At 39.3% G+C, this 17,639-nt stretch overlaps 1 protein-coding gene across 7 annotated transcripts in view; it reads left to right on the plus strand.

The window, feature by feature from the left end:
* Nucleotides 1-15,829, plus strand: part of Snx10 (sorting nexin 10) — a 59,230-nt gene extending 43,401 nt beyond the window's left edge. For all 7 annotated transcript variants that reach the window (XM_023709975.1, XM_023709972.1, XM_004626479.3 and 4 more), the window contains 5 exons: nt 785-871; nt 5,102-5,202; nt 6,002-6,100; nt 13,367-13,579; nt 14,034-15,829. In XM_023709975.1, coding sequence (XP_023565743.1) covers nt 785-871; nt 5,102-5,202; nt 6,002-6,100; nt 13,367-13,579; nt 14,034-14,115 — 582 coding nt within the window. In that variant the 3' untranslated portion in view covers nt 14,116-15,829. The remainder of the gene's footprint in view (nt 1-784; nt 872-5,101; nt 5,203-6,001; nt 6,101-13,366; nt 13,580-14,033) is intronic.
* Nucleotides 15,830-17,639: the final 1,810 nt, after the last annotated feature.

Genomic DNA, 17,639 nt, shown 5'->3' on the forward strand with positions numbered 1-17,639 from the left:
CCAGGCTCACTTTAGATCCTCGAACACATTTCTCTGTGGCTCCAGAATCTTCTTGATCAGAAAGTTTGGAGCACAACTGAGAAAAGAACAACTTATTAGGCATATGCATAGGTGTTCAATGTTACCTCTTTTCCCCTAATCTTACTTTCTTTAAAAAAGAACAGAAAGTATCCACTATGTATGTTTTTTAAAACATCTCTAACATTAACTGAAACATGAAGATATGAAGATCAAATGATGTAATATTTGAGAAATATTTTTAAAATAGAAAATTATGGCTTGAAAGAAGGGGCCCATGTATCTTTCTGTTGCGAAGTTCCCGCTGCATGTTGTCACAAGGCTGGGCTCTGTACACACAGCCAGTTTCACCTCTCGTGGCTTCCTGTCTACATGGCCTTTGTCCCCCTTCCTTGTCTTCTAGAAGGCAGTTTGCCAGGCAGGGACTGCTGTTTTCATTTTAGAGATAATGAAGGTGAGAAATGACTGCATTTAAAATTTGCGAAAATGTTGTGGACTTATTTTTCATGATTCAAAATTAGTCATCAATTTGACAGCCAATTAGCATGTCCAGCTCTGTTTTTCGTTATTTTAAAATTCCGTTTGTGGCCAAAAGTGTCTTCTGGACTTGCCCATGGTGCCTGATTCATGAACTTCTTGTTTTTGAAAGGATTGCGACCACAGTAGCTGCAGCACATCGCAGCTCTTTCTAGGCCCGTCATTTCCCCTGCCCTTGCAGCCTGACTTGCAATTCTGAAAGTTCTCTTTGTCTGTGATGCCTTTGCAGGAATTTGTGAGTGTCTGGGTCCGAGATCCCAGGATCCAGAAGGAGGACTTTTGGCATTCTTACATCGACTATGAGATATGTATTCATGTAAGTATGCAGTAGAGGTGATAGGGCATTTCAGTCGCAGATGTGTTATTGGATGCTATGATATACTTAGAATTGAAAAGTTTTAACTAATTCAAAGAATTTAATTTGAATGATTATAGTACTAATGGTTATTTCTTCAATGAAGCAGTAAGATGGTTCCTAGGATTGAAAAGCTACTTATTTCTTTTTTTTTTAAAAAAAACTACTTATTTTAAACCTTTATACTTTTTTAAAATTAATGTCTTAATGTTTATTATCTTCATGTGTGAAGATGTGAATACATTTAACATCTATGCTTAAAGAATATTTATAACTTGCTAATGGTACTTTTATAATGTTATAACATATTCTTGGATTTTATAGTGTCTGATAAATCTAAAGTTTGACAGAAGGTAGAGTTCTAAGTGAAAGGATATATGGCATTTTATACGTAGAATCAGAAAGTAGGAAATAATATGTGCAATTAATTTGCTTTAGTCTAGATTTTGAGTAATGGCACAAGGAGGAGGCAGCTGGAAATGATACACCTTAGTTTGAAATACTACCATAATCTCATGGATAATTTTTTGTGCTGTGTGGCCCTCTCTAATCATCTTGAACAAGGGTCAGCAAGCTTTTTCTGTACCCGGCCAAGCAAGAAAAATGTTCAGTGTTGGAGCCCACATGTCTCTGTCGTAGCACTGAGTTCTGTCAGAAGCCAAGAGCAGCCCCAGACAATACATGAAAGAATGAGCAGGATCCAGCCTCCTAAAACTATTTGCAAAAACAGGCGGCAGGCTGGCACAGGCCTGTGAGCTATACTTCATTGGTCCTTGATCTTAAAGGTAGTCACTTTTCCCATCTTATTTAATCTAGACTTCTCTTGGGAGCCAGAAACTGGCTCTGAATTTATCTGAGATGATGTAACACATCTGAAGCAAAATGTAGCTAATTTCCTGCTGTAAATCCCTGCATTGGTATACCGGTCAACCAGGCATAGTCGGAAGATCTTTTTTTTCTTTTAAGATTCCTTAGTTTAGGGGCTGGGTAGATGGCTCAGTAGAATAATTGCTTGCCTGGCAAGCGCAAGGGCCTGAGTTCAATCCCCAGTTCCGGAAAAAAAAAAAAAAAAAAAAAAAAAAAATTCCTTAAGTTTAGAAAATAAACCAAGTAAAAACTCAGAATTTTTTTTATGATGATGATGATTACATTATAGGCCATTCCTGGGATATGCTTTGTGTTTTTATTTTGTTTTGGTCTTACTCATAAGCTTATATGAAAGCTGTGTTCTGTGTAGAGTATTATAAGCACTTAAGAATAAGCATGTGAAATAAAACGAAGCTCTGTACTTGTCTTTTAGCTACTCTCAGAAATTATGAACCTGTAGCACTCACTATACAGGAGGCTTGAAATGTAATTTTCTTAAAGATAATGTGGGGGGCCTGCCCCTTAGCTCAGCTCTTTAAGTGGCTGCTTCAACAAAGCAGTCAGCCTCAGGTTGCTGTGGTTCAATCCCTACAACTCAAGCCAGCCAAACCTTCCCTGAAGGCATTCGGAACAAAAAAAAAAAAAAAAAAAAAAGAGAAATAATGAGAGTCTTCTTTGCTAATAAATAACATGAAATGAATCCAGAAATCTCTATCTAGAGCTGGAGACAATAGAGCTGTGCAGATATTACTTGGTGGTATTCTGCCATCTCTCCGCAATGCTAAGTTGCCAGTGAATCCGCAATGCTAAGTTGCCAGTGAATCTGGGCTTGGTTAGCAGAAACAAACAGCCTTAGAGGAACTTCATCTGTGAGTGTCTCAGCACAGTCCGATCCTGAAGAGGCGTCCACCTGTTGTGAAGTTAGAAGCAGACGGTGGGGCTAGAGGGGTCTAGATGGCCTCTGTTGGAAGCTGTGCTTAGTGGGTTTGCAGGCAGAGAAGCTGGTGCTTAACTCATTTAAAGTAACCTCACAGAAAAGAGTAGCACCCATCTTAAAATTCTTTTTGTTTTCTAGACTTTTTGTTTTTGTGTGTGTCTTTAGGACAGGGCCTACAGTGTCTCACTATGTAGACTGGGCTTGTAGTGATCCTCTTGTGTTCAGGCTCCTAAGAGCTGGAATTATAGGCATGTGCCACCACACCCAGTCTCAATTGCCGTAGCAGCAGGCCCCCAGGCAGGGCTGGCATGGCAGGCCCAGTGATCAAACCCCGGCCACTGCACTCTGCCTAAGCAGGTGCTTAATCCGCTGATCTGGCCGGTCCTAGAATTCTTGATATTAACTTGGAATTTTAGACTAGTAGAGCTGGGAGCTATGTAGATTACCATCTGTGTTGTCTTGAGCCTGTCTGGTGAAAGAAGAGCTCAGACCTAGACCTTAACCCGGTGATGTCAAGTGGCTGATTTGCTACGGACATCCATAGTGCTTAGAGCAAGTAGAGCAACTGAAGAGGTTGAACCTCACTGAGCTCATGTGGGTGGGGTCAGGAGGGCCTACAGTGGCCTAGTGCACTCTGGGGAGAAAACACTAAGGACACCTGCTCGGCCTCGTTAGGGCACTAATTCTGGTGTAACTTAGCCTGCTGGGTTATCCCCCTGGAGCACATGAGGCCTGAAATCCCCAGAAGGTTATTGTGCCTGCGACTCCTAGCAGCATGTTTAGCTACCACATCATTAAGGATAGATTTAGTGCACTGGCTGCTCTGGAGGGGAGGTTTTTAACCTCTCTGCATCCTGAAGATTTTTGAACTTCAGAAATACCAGGAACTGTGTCACACATTTCATGGGAACAGTTGAAGAACTAATGCACGCATTCACTGGATTTCCCAAAAAAAATGACTGAATTTACTAATTGGAAGAATAATTTTTGAAATAATACAAATCTTAGTGGCAAAAATTTTGTTTCTCACTTGGCAAATATAAAGATTACACAACAGAATTTCATAAAAATAGTAGAGATCGTCTTATATTTTTAGACCGGAAGACATAAATATTTGCCAGTCTCTGATTTTACTCGAAGAGTATTTACACATCTTATGTTTGACCAAAGGAGAAGCATTATGTCTTAGAAGTGCATTTTTCCAACTCTGTCACAGAGTAGCTACAGGGAATCCAACAGTCATAACTAATAATATTAATGAATACTGTTTACCAAGTGCTTGCTGTTGCTCTTGCAACCTTCTGGCTTTCATATCCACAATTCACCCCTGTTCTACCGTCGTGTCCCAGCTGAGAGAGGAGAGAAATGCTGTTCTTCAGGTGAGCAGTGACTTCAGGACTCCTTGTGACTGCCATGATCTGTAGTAGGGACAGTCATGTTGAGGAGAAGACTTCTGAGGGGTAGCAAAGAGCCATGGGCAGCTGTCTGTCCTAGAGACTCTTCCATCAGTATAGATGGTGTTAAAATGCAGTGGATGAGGGCTGGTGAGATGGCTCAGTGGTCTAAAGCACCTACCTAGAACAAGCTTAACAAAGCAGAGGGACCTCGGTTCCATCCCCCAGCACCACATGCCAGCCAGCCCTGCCTTCTGGTGGGCTGAGCTGGCCACACACAGATACACACACACACAAATAAATAAATTAATTAATTAAAAAAATGCAGTGGATGGGCTAAGGAGGTAGCTCAGCAGTCTAAGCAAGCACAAGGACCTGGGTTTGATCCCTGGTACTGAATGCTGTGCTGGCCATGGAAACCGGGTGTGGTGGTGCACACCTGTAATCCCAGCGCTAGGGAGGCTGAAACAGGAGGATTACTACAACTCTGAACTGCATAGTGAGACCCTGTACCAAATTAAAAAAAAAAAAAAAAAAAAAAAAAAAAGACTACCATAAAGTGCAGTGGATGGGACTGGGGATGTAGCTCAGTGGCCCGATGCCTGCCTGACAAGTGCAGGTTCTTAAGTTTGATTCCCGGTACCCACACACAAAAAATGCAGTGAATAACCTTGAGTTCTGTCTTCGAAGTTTCAGATTTATTTTTCACGATTCATCCTTGAAAGTGATATTCATAGTTAGATGAGGAATAGCTCCTCAGGACCCAGGGTGTGGCAGGGCTGTGCCGCCGTTTGTTCCTGCCATTCCAGCTGTCTTCAGGGCTGAGATGTTGGGGAGTTCTGTGCAGGGTTTCAGAATGCTAGTGTACGTGTAAATGTACTTTTGGTGCTTTCCATTTTATTTAGAGCGAATATTGGAATCCTGTTATGTGCTGCTGATGGAAGGAAAGCCTGTCCCCCCAGATGAGGCTTGTTTGTTCTTTTTTGTGTACAGACTAACAGCATGTGCTTTACAATGAAGACGTCCTGTGTACGGAGAAGATACAGGGAGTTCGTGTGGCTGAGACAGCGACTGCAGAGTAACGCCCTGCTCGTGTAAGTGACGCTCCTCAGACTGTACTCAGGAGACGTTATCACGACCATCGATAGTTAAACATTGATATACATTATAAGTAAATTCAATCCCTAGCATCACTTGCCCTGCTGATCCCGCCCCTGGGCGCGCTGAGCCTGCCCCCAGACCAGGTGTGGTGGCGCACGCCTGTAATCCCAGCACTGGGGAGGCTGAAACAGGAAGGTCACTACGAGTCCGAGCTGTGTAGTGAGACCCTGTACCAAATGCATTAAAAAAAGAAAAAAAACCCCAAAATCATAAATATAATATGAGATTTTGTAGATTGTGTTCATATATATATATATATATATATATATATATATATTTATTTTATTTTATTTTATTTATTTGTGTGTGTGTGTGTGTGGCCAGCTCAGCCCACCAGGGGGCGGGGCTGGCTGGCATGTGGTGCTGGGGGATCAAACCGCAGTCCCTGTGCTTTGCTAAGCTTGTTCCAAGTAGGTGCTTTAGACCACTGAACCATCTCACCAGCCCTAGATTGACTTCTTGACTGCAAGGTATTGTTTTAGTTAGTTTTGTGGCTACTGCCTCTGATTCTAAAATTTATCACCTGAATTTTACCAACTTTTAGGGACAGTGACTGTGAAAGGCCTTAGAAATTTAAACACGGGCTTTTCTTTAAGAGACTGTAATTGATTTCAACATGCCTTATATAGTAGTTCTACAATAGCAGTGGAGTAATTATTATCATGCATAAATTGCTTTCACTTAGGGACTTCTTGGTAATTAAAAAAAAGTCTTGTTTTTCTTTCTCATAAGGCAACTGCCAGAACTTCCATCTAAAAACCTGTTTTTCAACATGAACAATCGCCAGCACGTTGATCAGCGTCGTCAGGGTTTGGAAGATTTCCTCAGAAAGTGAGTGAACAGAACCTCTGTGGCCAGACTGCAGTGTGACAGTAGAGCTCTGTGAGAGCCGGGGTGGGTGTGGGCGTGGGGTGGGGGTGGGGTGGTGTCTCTCCAGGGGGACTCTCCTGCCTCAGGACTCCTGACTGTTAGCATCGCCTGGAAATTCATTTCCTGCATTAGAGTGCCATCTTGTGGCCCAGATCGTGTGGTACATATTTGGGACTGATTTTTCTAGAAAACAATGAAAAATTAAGTCAATGGGGAAGATATATGGTCTCTCAAGATATAAAAGAAGATGCAGATTCTTTGGGAGTTCAGCTGACAAAAGTAAAATTTACCAGGAAACAAATGGGCCTTCTTAGACAAAGGCTTTTCTTAAAAACTATCTTCAGTCACAGCATTTAGGATTTGACAGACCGAAATGGTCTTCACAACAGGCTGCTTATAATACCCTTCAGAGCTCCTCCACGCGAAGGGCTTAATTCTTCCCTTCTCAGAGAATGTGTGTAAAGGAGTTTTGGTGGCTTTTGAACAGTCTCAGTTTTTAATTCCAGAATACTCAGGGAAGGAGGGTACTTCCATTAGAGCTGCTTGAATACACGCTCGGAGGATATCCCTTTGTCTCACTCTCTGCAAGCCAGAAGGCCTGTCGCACAGGAGGCTGGTCACACTGCTTGCACGGTGACTCTGAGGCTTGGCTCACTGGGTTCAGATCCTGGCTGTGCCCCTGTTGGCCGAGGCCTCGGGCAAATCTTTTACCTCTTCTGTGCTGTGCTTTCTCATTTGTAACATGAGGTCATAGTAGGACCTGCCTCCTAAGGTGGAGAGAGGATTAAATGGGCCAATGAGTATGAGGCACCCACAGGAATACAGTGTGGCTGGCACAGAGTGTCTATTTATTTATTTATTTGCATTTTTTTTGCGGTTACTGGTCATTGAACTCAGGGCCTTGTGCTTGCCAGGTAAGCGCTTATTCTACTGAGCTATCTCCCCAGCCCCAGAGTGTCTAAATGTTGGCTGTTACTTACGTTTTGGAGTGCTGGGGATCAGACCCACGGCCTCATACATGCTAGGCAAGCACCACAGAGCTATGCCCCTAGCCCTACACCAACATTATCTGAACACATGCAGACATGAAATAGCTTTGAGTTTATTTTTCTAACTTCTTATTTTTATAGATAAGGAAATAGGCTGAGCCATGTGACTGCTGCTTAGTAGCAGGACCTGGACTCCTCTAAGTATTTGTTCTTTTTCTAGTGGCTTCAAGATCTAAAATCATCTCCTTTCAAGTTCACTAAATAGGACCCTAGAGCAAGCCTGAAATAATATACTGCCCTCTCCCCATATGGCTCACTCATAAAGGGTCTGGATATTAAGTATGCCTATGAATATTAATATTTACTTCCATTACACTGACATACTGCCTTTCCTTTGAATGGGTCATGGAGGCGTACAGAAAGCCAGGCATATAAATTGAGGGAGGAGAGGGAAAGGAAGAGAAGCCAGGGGAATAAATACGAGAAGAGACCTGAAAAACTGATTAGTAGTTAGGTCTTCCAAAAATACTACAGCGGGCTTCTTTTGGATGTTGTAAGCATCACAGAACAAAGAGCTAGTCAAGTTTTCTCTGCTCTTCCCCTGTGGAGACGGCTCCGGTCTTAATTGCTGTCTCTATGGGGCCCAGGTGGTGGCTGGCGTCTCCCTTAGGAGGTGGCCCTGCAGCCCAAGTTTGTAGAGCAGTGCTCGCTCCAGATGCTGCCCCTGGGAAGCTTAGGTCTGGCCACTTCCAGAGAGGCCTGGGCAGGCGTGGCAAGCCCCCTGGTCCCAGCCAGCACTGGGGAGCTGTACATCTTCATAAAGAGTCTTCCTTGTTTGAGGTTAAAAGACAGCATGAGAATGCATTTATAGCGCTAGTTAAGAACGGGGAATGTGTTTTTAACTAGGAATCTCTTCATTGCTTGGAATACAATCTTTCCATCCACAGTTGCTCTGCCACAACTGATGACCCCTGGGGCATGGTGGGATTATGTGTGTGAAGGTTGTTTTTTGCTCATTTTGTTGTTTGGCTGTTTGCAGTTGTCCTTGATGCTAACGTCATAACGGATCCTAGTTCAGTTCACGAGGAGCTGGGTTCTAGCTCTCAGGAATCTTGGCTCTGGATTACTTGTTTTTTTTTTTTTTTTGGTTATGCAATCTTGGAAACATCACTTAATTCTTTTGAATCCCTTAATTGCTCTGTATTTCTGTAGAGTGGGATAACACAGTGCTGGGCTTGCCGATGTGGTTGTTCAGATGACTGCTACACACTCTGAAAATCCTGTGGTGGTCCTGCATTCAACGGAGACTTGCCAAGTGATAATCGAGGCCAGGCTGTGTATCAGGGCATAGGACCACCAAGAATGGGCCCAATCCTTCTCCCCTCAAAGCCTCTGTTCTAATGGGGAACCATTACATACACATCAGGGCTATGGCTAGATTTATTGAAGTTGGATCTGGATTATGACCTGGAATTTTTTTTTTTTTTTTTTTTTTTTTTTTCAGTACCAGAGCAAGTGCTTAAACTACTGAGCTATTGCCCCAGCCCCTATGACCTAGAAATCAAATCAAGGAGCAGAGGTGAAGCTAACTTAGGGTGTTACTCCTCAGTAGTATGAGAACATCAGCCTATGAATTAGTTTCATGTTAAAAATGAAAGCTGGTGCTTCTCCATGATTTGAACCTAAAGGATGTAGGAGTCTAATACTGCCCAGTTGGCTTCAGACCTGGCCTCACCTCCGAGGCCTGTCCTTTCTGTGTGCCTCAGATTCCAACGCACAGCTCTCCTGTTCTTTGTCCAGTTTCCGTACACATAGTGGGAGCCTTTCGTGTCTTTGCCCCTGGGGCCCCATTCCTCTTCCGCTCCTGAGCTGACTTAGGAAAGCCAGGCATGATGTACACTTCAGCACTGTACCTGACCACAACTGGATGCTCTCTGAGGGGCCATTGGTGCTATTGGTCATCAATAGCTTGTATCTTGTTTATAGAGGACCTTTAGGAATCACAGCATTGGAATGTGAGATAGACTTGTGTTACAGACTTTGGGCATGTAGTTTATTTTATTTTACTTTATTTTCTGTATTTCATGGAAGAGTCTACAGGGTGTTCAGGGTCTCACTACTAGATCACATTCATAGTGATTCTCCTGTTTACAGCCTCCCAAGAGCTGGGATTACAGGCACGCACCACCATGCCCAATCTCAATTGCCATCAGTGTCCCCGAGGGGCGGGGCCAGCACAGCAGGCCTGGGGATCGAACCCCCAGTCCCTGGACCTGCTTGCAGGTGCTTTAATTCGCTGAGTTATTTGGTCGGCCCAAGCATGTATTTTAGAAATCTAGTTTTTATGTAAGCTTTGAATTTTTGAACCTGAAGCCCTATGTATATGTTCAGACTCCATGAAATCAAAATGTCTTTGCATATTTATATATAATGTGAAATATATATTTTTCATTTTCAGGTCATTAAAAACTAATACATATTAATAGCAAAGTACGTATTTAGGATGATCTTTGAGAAGTTAAAAAAATTGTTTATTTGGCCAAGTGAATATACCATTTATTCAGCACTTGCTACATGTTTGCTATTTCACATATTATATCCTAGTATTTAATAGCCTTAGGAGTTAGGTATTATCTTAGTTTTATATAAAAGGAAATTATAGGAAAGTAGGAGGTACTGTATTAATTCCTTGAACTGACAAGTTTATAACTAGAAGAATTCTTTACTTAAAGTAAAATTTAATATGATAATCAGATTTTTCAAATACGTTCATATTTTTTCCATCTGGACTACAATCTTCCTTTTGTATTCCTTTCTCTAACTATAACTTGAAAGTCACTTGTAATAGTTATAGAACAACAGAGTTGCAGACTAAGAATTTACCTGCTAAGTAAATTTTCAACTATGGATAATGTACTTCCTACTGATGTTTTAGATTGAATTGATATCTGGCTTGGTTTCTTCACTGCATGCGTCCTGTAAAAGTAACTATGTTCATACTACAATTTAGACTTCCACATTGTGTTTTTGTATTTCTTATATTTGTAGGCTTTAAATTTTTTTTTTTTCATAAAAGACTACCATGGAAGCACTATAGCTAGTTTTACACAGACACACAGACACACACAGACACACACACAGACACACACACACACACACACACACACACACATTTTAAAAAAATAAGTGTCTGTGTTCAGTAGAGGGCACCACAGCACAGACCATGAATATCTTCAATGAAGATTTGTCCATTTTTACGTTATAGTTTTTTTCTCATTGTAAGAGGTAAAAGGGCTGTTTTTTTTTTTTTTTTCCTTACGTCAAGCAAGCTGCTAGCCTTCCACACTAGGTGGCTGCATTTAGTTACTGTCTGTAGGGTTCAGTAGACCTAGGACATCCTTAGTTAAGAGGAAATGATCTTGTGTAGCCACATGTGAGCCGCCGTATAGTTCGCTTACTCATATCACGTTGAAAAAAACCCAGATTTTCAGCTGGGACCAATTCATGAAAAATGTTGATTTTGCTTTGTTTAAAGTTATTGTGAAGAAGTAACTTGTCTCATGTCATAAATATCTTTTCAGAAATTCCTTTACACTTCTAATGACTGTTTTTTGTTTCCTTTTATATAAGGCTTGAAAATCATATACATTTATTTTTATGGAGGCCTCTAACAATGACATTTTATTGACCGTTTTACAAAGTGCTCTTTATATTAAGTTTGAAGTTGATTTTCTGCTATTAGATTTGTTTGTGGAAAAGGTAGCACAAATCTGACTCAAGGAAAAATAAGATTGGGGATGATGGTAGCAGGCAAGCCCCCGGATAGATGGGAAACCAGATTTGAGTCAAATGGCATTACAACCAGGCTGGAAAATATTCCAAATTTTCCATTTTAAATTTCACTATGAAATGTCTGTTGTTTTTTTAAAATACATTTGAAATTCTTAATTTAAAACCCATACCCATGAAGCTTGTGGCATAGTGCAGCCAGTAAAACAGAAAAAAATTCTAAAACCCCAAGCCGTGCCCGGCAGACGCAGTGTTTCCGACCTCTGGACCTGTGTGCGTGTTCTACGGGGACATTCCCTTCCCAGCCTACTCCTTTTTCCTCTTCACCACTGGGAATGGGGTGGGCCGTCTCCCTCTCTTTTTATTTGTGTGTCCTCCAGGTGGCAGTATTAAACAGAAAACAGGGAAATAATGAGTCTAATGTACAGTAAAATTGGAAATTGAATTATAGCTCAAGAAAAAGGACAGTAGCCTTGAGGTCCCGATCAACCTGGGCACCGATCACTTTTGTTTTCTGTACCCATGTGTTAGGTTACTAGCAGGTTAATAACAGCACGTGAGCAGTTCAAGGCTTCGTAGAATTGCTTTAGACGTGAAATAAAGCTAAAATGAATTTGTGTCCAATATCATTGGCATTAGTGCTCATTATTTTTGTGGTGTAATGCCTCAAACCATCTAAAATCAATTTTAAAGATTACCCATTATTTCATAAAGGAAATAAAACACATTTCCAACAGAAACAAAGCAGTGAGTATAATCCTACGAGCAGTCACTTGTCCCGGGGCTGGCATAAAACTACCGGCAGGAGGCCACAGGAAATGCTCCGCTCCAACTCCTTGGCTGGCCCTCCAGGTTCATGTTAGGAGGTGGCTGCCCTCTTTGCTATCTAACTCTTTCTTTAATTTGAAGTATTTAAAACAAGAAAGGTAAACATTTGTAAGTGCAGAAAATAAATCTTGAAGAGTAGTAAAATGGATTTACTACTTGGGGACTTGCACTGGGTAAGTTAATCTTATCACGTGACACGGTCATCTGCCAGAAGAACTCAGGGCAGAGAGCAAATATTTAGTTGCTTTGCTTGAGACTTTTCTCTTTTACAAAGCACAAAGGTTTCCCTTTTCCTTTTAGCAGACCAGTAAAGAATATTTTCTCAAACTATTATAAGCCTATCAAAACAAAGGAGCCGGAAAGAGTTTAGTTTCGAGATGTGCAATCACAGTCATTTGTCTTCCTGAGAAAATAATTATTTTGAAGAGAAAGACTAGGTATCCTAATGACTCTGGAGGTTTACTAAATTTATAAATAGTCAGAAATGACTTACTTTTGAATTACTTGTTGAAAGATGCAAAATATAAGGTAAAATTAATTTGCTTTGAAATGTTATCTATTTTTCATAGATGTCTATACAAAAAATCCCATGTGAGGCAAAATCACACATGGGCTTCAGTTGTTCTAGTTTCATCTTCTACATCTGGTTTTAGTGTTTTCTGTTATATCATTACAGACCAGTTAATGGGATAAATGATTACATATCAAAAATTTTGCTAAAAAGATAAAACCAGTTTTATTTAAATGTAAGGATAACTTTGACTTGATTTTCTACTCTACGACATGGATTTTAGAAAAAACACATTCACTGGTTATTTGAGTTTAAGCATATGCAGGTTTTTGCTACAGGGTATTTTTTTTTAATCCTCCATCTAGGTCTGGTGCATAAAGTTAAAATTTATACCATTCTTTAATCTTTCACAAACTTTAATCTTTTTATGTGGGATGACCAATGTATGTCACCCAATTATTATATTTTAGTGACATAGGGCAAAATTTGCTGTGGTGATTTTTATTTGGTTGCTCAATTTGAAAACAGAGATGCCATACTGCTGAAGACTCTGGAGAAATTTCTAGTAACCTTACATAAAAAAGTCACCTCTCAACTGAGCTCCCAGTAAACAATACTTCTATACATAAGCATACTTGTAATATTTGTAAAGGTAAAACATGTTGAAAAATGTTGACCATGTCTTGATATACTTTTTAATAGTAGTTAAAAGTTTTGATGTTTCATGACAGCCTGCCCAATAAAGATCACTGAATTGACAAGCTGTTGGCAGTAAATTTTTAAAAGTAGAATAAATTTCTATGACTGTATAAGCAAAATATTCCCATAATTAATCCACATGGTCATAACAGATGGTTAAATGGAAGAAATGTCCTTCAAGTTATTCTTTTAACAGATGTTCTTAACTATTAGCTCCACGTTTTTACTCACCTAAATTTCTAAATAATTGAGTAAAAGTTAACATATGCTTCATCCCTTTAATGGGCAGAGCCCATAATTGACGCAAAGTTTAGCCTAGTAGAAAAATGACTTCTGCGGCACATTTCTGAGGTCTCCTGGTTATCGGACCGTCCTGCTCACTGATTCTTCTTCCCGTCTTTCTCACACTAGAGTCCTCCAGAATGCGCTCTTGCTTTCCGACAGCAGCCTTCACCTCTTCCTGCAGAGCCACCTGAACTCTGAGGACATCGAGGCCTGTGTTTCTGGGCAGACCAAATACTCAGTGGAAGAAGCCATTCACAAGTTTGCCTTAATGAACAGACGCTTCCCTGAAGAAGACGAAGGAGGAAAGAAAGAAAACGATGTAGATTATGATTCAGAAAGGTATTTCCTTGCATTTTGATGTAATGTGTATGTATTTATATAACACATCATGCCCATATGCATGTGTACAGAAATATGCCCGTACTTTGCTTTTTGTTGATGTAATACTAAGATAATGAAAAAATTAATTGACTGAGATTTTATTGAGCTGTGACAGCTCATCATAGCAGTCTTCACACACACCTCCACGCTGAATTAATGAATGCAGTAGAAATTCAATTATCTGCATTCTGATTATGTGACTTTCATTTAGTCAGACTTGAATTATTCGCGTTTAAATTATCTAGCTAAAAAAATATCCAACTGCACTCCAAATGGCTAATTAAAAGTCCAAATTTCCTGTCTCTCTTTGTGACTGGAGATAATTAAAGTTCTCCTCTGTTACTCAGGCTTTGAGTGTGTTGTGAAAACCAATTTCCTCTTTTTATTATTTTCCCCCTCTCTTCTTTTCCAGTTCATCCTCTGGGCTCGGACACAGTAGTGATGACTGCAGTTCACATGGAAATAAAATAAGTACAGCTCCACAGGAATCTTGAAAAAGAATTCTAATGCTACTATATTAGGAATACCAAATGGTGTCCAGTCATACATAGAGAAGAAAGCCTGCTAATAATATATTCTTACCTAAAGCTCACTATCACAGTATTACGTATTTAAATTGTTAAACACGGTGGCTTCTTTTATTAGTGGTACATGTTTTTACGCTGTCTGACTTTACCCAAGCTTCTGTATAAAGCTAAAAGCCTGTGAATGCCATACTTTCTTTTATCACCAAATATTATTGGTAAACAAGATCCTGCCTTCCAGTGAATGCTTTATATGTGTAAAAAAAAATCCCTAGCTGGTTTTATTGAGCTCTAAAAGATAGTATATAGGTAGCATTTAAAATCCAGCTAGAGCAGTCCTTCTGTATCAAGGGGGCAGTTACTGTAAACGCCGCATGTGTGATGTTGGCCACTGTGAGGAGAAGAGCGTGGACCAGACTGCCTCGGACATGGGGCAGGTATTCTGTAGATACCTTCTCTGCACTGGCAAAACACTGAAATATTTAAGAGTAATTAATCTTTCAAGTATTGTGTTTTACCCTGTGATGGAAAATGTATCTTATGAATAAAGATGTATTAAGATAATGCTTACATCTTAATGAAAACAGAAATAGTGCTAGCCATTTTACTTATGTTTGCAGTATGTACACCAAGAATGCATTTTCATTGTCTAAAATCAGCTTAAAGAAATGGTTTCTGAAACCAAATCATTTGGTTTTATTATTATCGTGTCAGTAGAATTACAGGTTAATGATTTATTCTCTGACCAATGTAATTTCTAGTCACTACGTAACTTTCATTATCAGTGATGGCTTCTTACTACTCACGTCAGAAGGAGGATCTTACGAAAATTACTAAATTTAATTTTATGAATAAACATTCCCATCATTTTGAAAAGGATGTCAACTTGCCAATTTCAGAGTGCATCATTCATTTTTAAAAAGGCTTTTCTTTTTTGGCACCAATGAAGGTTGATATTTTAATAAAATGTCTGTATATGCACGTGTGGCCCAGAGATAAAATGCCTTAGATAAACTACTTTGAACTTCAAATTTCAGATGAGGCAGCATTTTTCCAAGTTTCCTCCTGATTGAATAGTACAAAGTATCTCTATGAATCTAATGGGCAGATATTTTCAAGCAGCTGGGATAACTTGTTGCTTTAATGTTACCTATTAAATGGGAACAAAGGCTGCTACAGAAGTCACCTTTTTATTTTAACTGAGAGTTTAAAAATTATGATAGTATTGAAAGTATTCTAAGTGCCTGTTTCGAAGAACAACAAAAAAACAGAAAACTAAGATCCAGCAGAAGTAATTTAGATTAAGAATGATTTAACTTCTCCTTTTCTGATCTAAAACCTCATTAAAATGTTGTAGAATGTTGGTTTAACATACTTTACATTCTATGATTTTATCATCTAAGACTTTTATCATTGTTTTAATGCAGGGGGGTAAAAACCAATTAGGAACTTTGCTGCCACACCACATATGCCACGAAGCTCCAGGGCAGTCCAGCTTCTCACCAGTACGCATTTGAATTGACACTACTGCTCTTTCACAGCATTTTGAAAAGCATATATTGTGCTACCAGTTGTCATATTATTTTTAAACGATGTAACACAGCCATCAAATGAAGTATGGACTCATGTGCGGGATGCAGACTTCACGCGCTCATTGTGTTCCCATTAAACAAGTAAAATATCATCCTTGTTGTGTACTTATTTTACTTAACATTTTTTTTAACTTAGATGTAAATTCAGTGTGTTTTAAAATTATTGTTAAGTTTTTAAATGAGAACTTCGGAGGAACTTTTTAATATTCTCTTTAGTCATACATATTTACCCACTGGTATAAAACTGATTTCTTGCAGCTGAGATATTTAGATGAACTTTAGCTTTCAGTGGTTGCTTTGTTTTCTTATTTTTCTCTAGCATATTTTTCAAAGCTGTCTTTAGGAAAAGAAAATAATTATGTATGAAGAGATGTTTAACACTATTTTTAATGTGACTTAAATTTATAGAATTTCAATCGTGGATGCCTTTTTATATACATTGAAATTGTATTACCCTGACTAGTTCTGAAAGGGCAGGCTTTACCCATAAAGCAGGCTTACATGTTTTGTTTTAGAACTGGCTTTATATATAACCCAAGGGATCTACAATGAAAGCCAATAACCTGTTACTTAAGCCTTGTTTTAAAGTCTCACTTGGAAGAGAGCGATTTAATTCTAGTTAAAACTGCATGTTTTAAAAATTATGAGGGAAAGCTACAAATGTTTATGTCCTTAAGCAGTTATTGTTCCTTTAGCTACGAAATATCTGCCAGATCCTTCCAAGCCTCCTTCAAATTTTAGTGAATCATTCTATACAACAAGTGGTATGCATAGAAAAGCAAAAGAATGAAAATTCTTTTATATCACAATTAAGAATTTCAACAAACTCGTTCACCTGACCACAGTTAACATTATATTCAACAACTGGATATTGTTTTGAATTCAGTTTGGATGTTTGATACCTTAAGGATTTGTCACTATCGAGTTACTGTGGTACCAATAAGGTTTTCAGTATTTGAGCTGTGAAGGATGCCCCTTTTTCATGAAAGGATTCTAAAATCTTAAGACAAAAATAACAATAGCTTATTGTTTCCAAAGTCTCCTTCTTAATATTTAAATCAGATTGGTATCCGATGAATAATACAATACAGCATCTTTTCAACAGAGGAAACAATTTATTTCAATGCAGTTTTGCTTTGGAATACAGATCTTACTTTGTAAAATATGAACACATTTTCAAATACAAAATGCTGAAATTAGTTATTGCAAGTTCACATTCAAAACAGATATAATTTTTTTGTAAATAAAGCTCATAAGACATTAACACATTTTAAGAGTGGAGTTGAGTTCAAAAAATTTAGGATGTAAATAAGAAACCATTTCTTTACAATTTGATATATTTACAAAGGACTCTGGCTCTATTCTTTGCAAAATGCATCTTACAAACGAGTCACCATTGTCCCTTTAAATCGGACACAACTGCTCTTCACTCTTGCTGGAAACTTCTAGATCCTTGTTAGGAACAGTGCATTGAACACTCATTTATTTTAGCAGCGCGAACTGTGGTAGTTAATGACCTTTTCTCTTTAAAATTCCAGAGACTTTTTTTGCAAAAGATGAAGAAAAAAAAAAAAAAAAAAAAAAAAAGAAATTAAAAAGAAAAAATAAAATCAGCTACAATTTTCTGCTGAATTTAAACTCTGGTCAAAGACGCGATGCAAATAGTTTATGCTAAAGAGGAAAATACCCTTTCTCCCCCGGCGAGCAGAGTAGATTCATCCAAAACCCCAGGCCGCTTGTCTTTGCTGCGAGAGGCACAGCACGGGCATAACTTGTGGTTGTGTTTTTCTAGTTTCTTACCTCGGGGCCTTCTTTATAGCTTTGCCCCCCACCCGCCCGCGGTGGCGCTCCCGCCGCTGCACCCTCGGCCGCCTGTTGGCTGCGGCGCCCCGCGGCCCGCGC

Source organism: Octodon degus, unplaced genomic scaffold (assembly GCF_000260255.1).
Source record: "Octodon degus isolate 3935 unplaced genomic scaffold, OctDeg1.0 scaffold00015, whole genome shotgun sequence".
In the NCBI taxonomy this organism is placed as follows: domain Eukaryota; kingdom Metazoa; phylum Chordata; class Mammalia; order Rodentia; family Octodontidae; genus Octodon; species Octodon degus.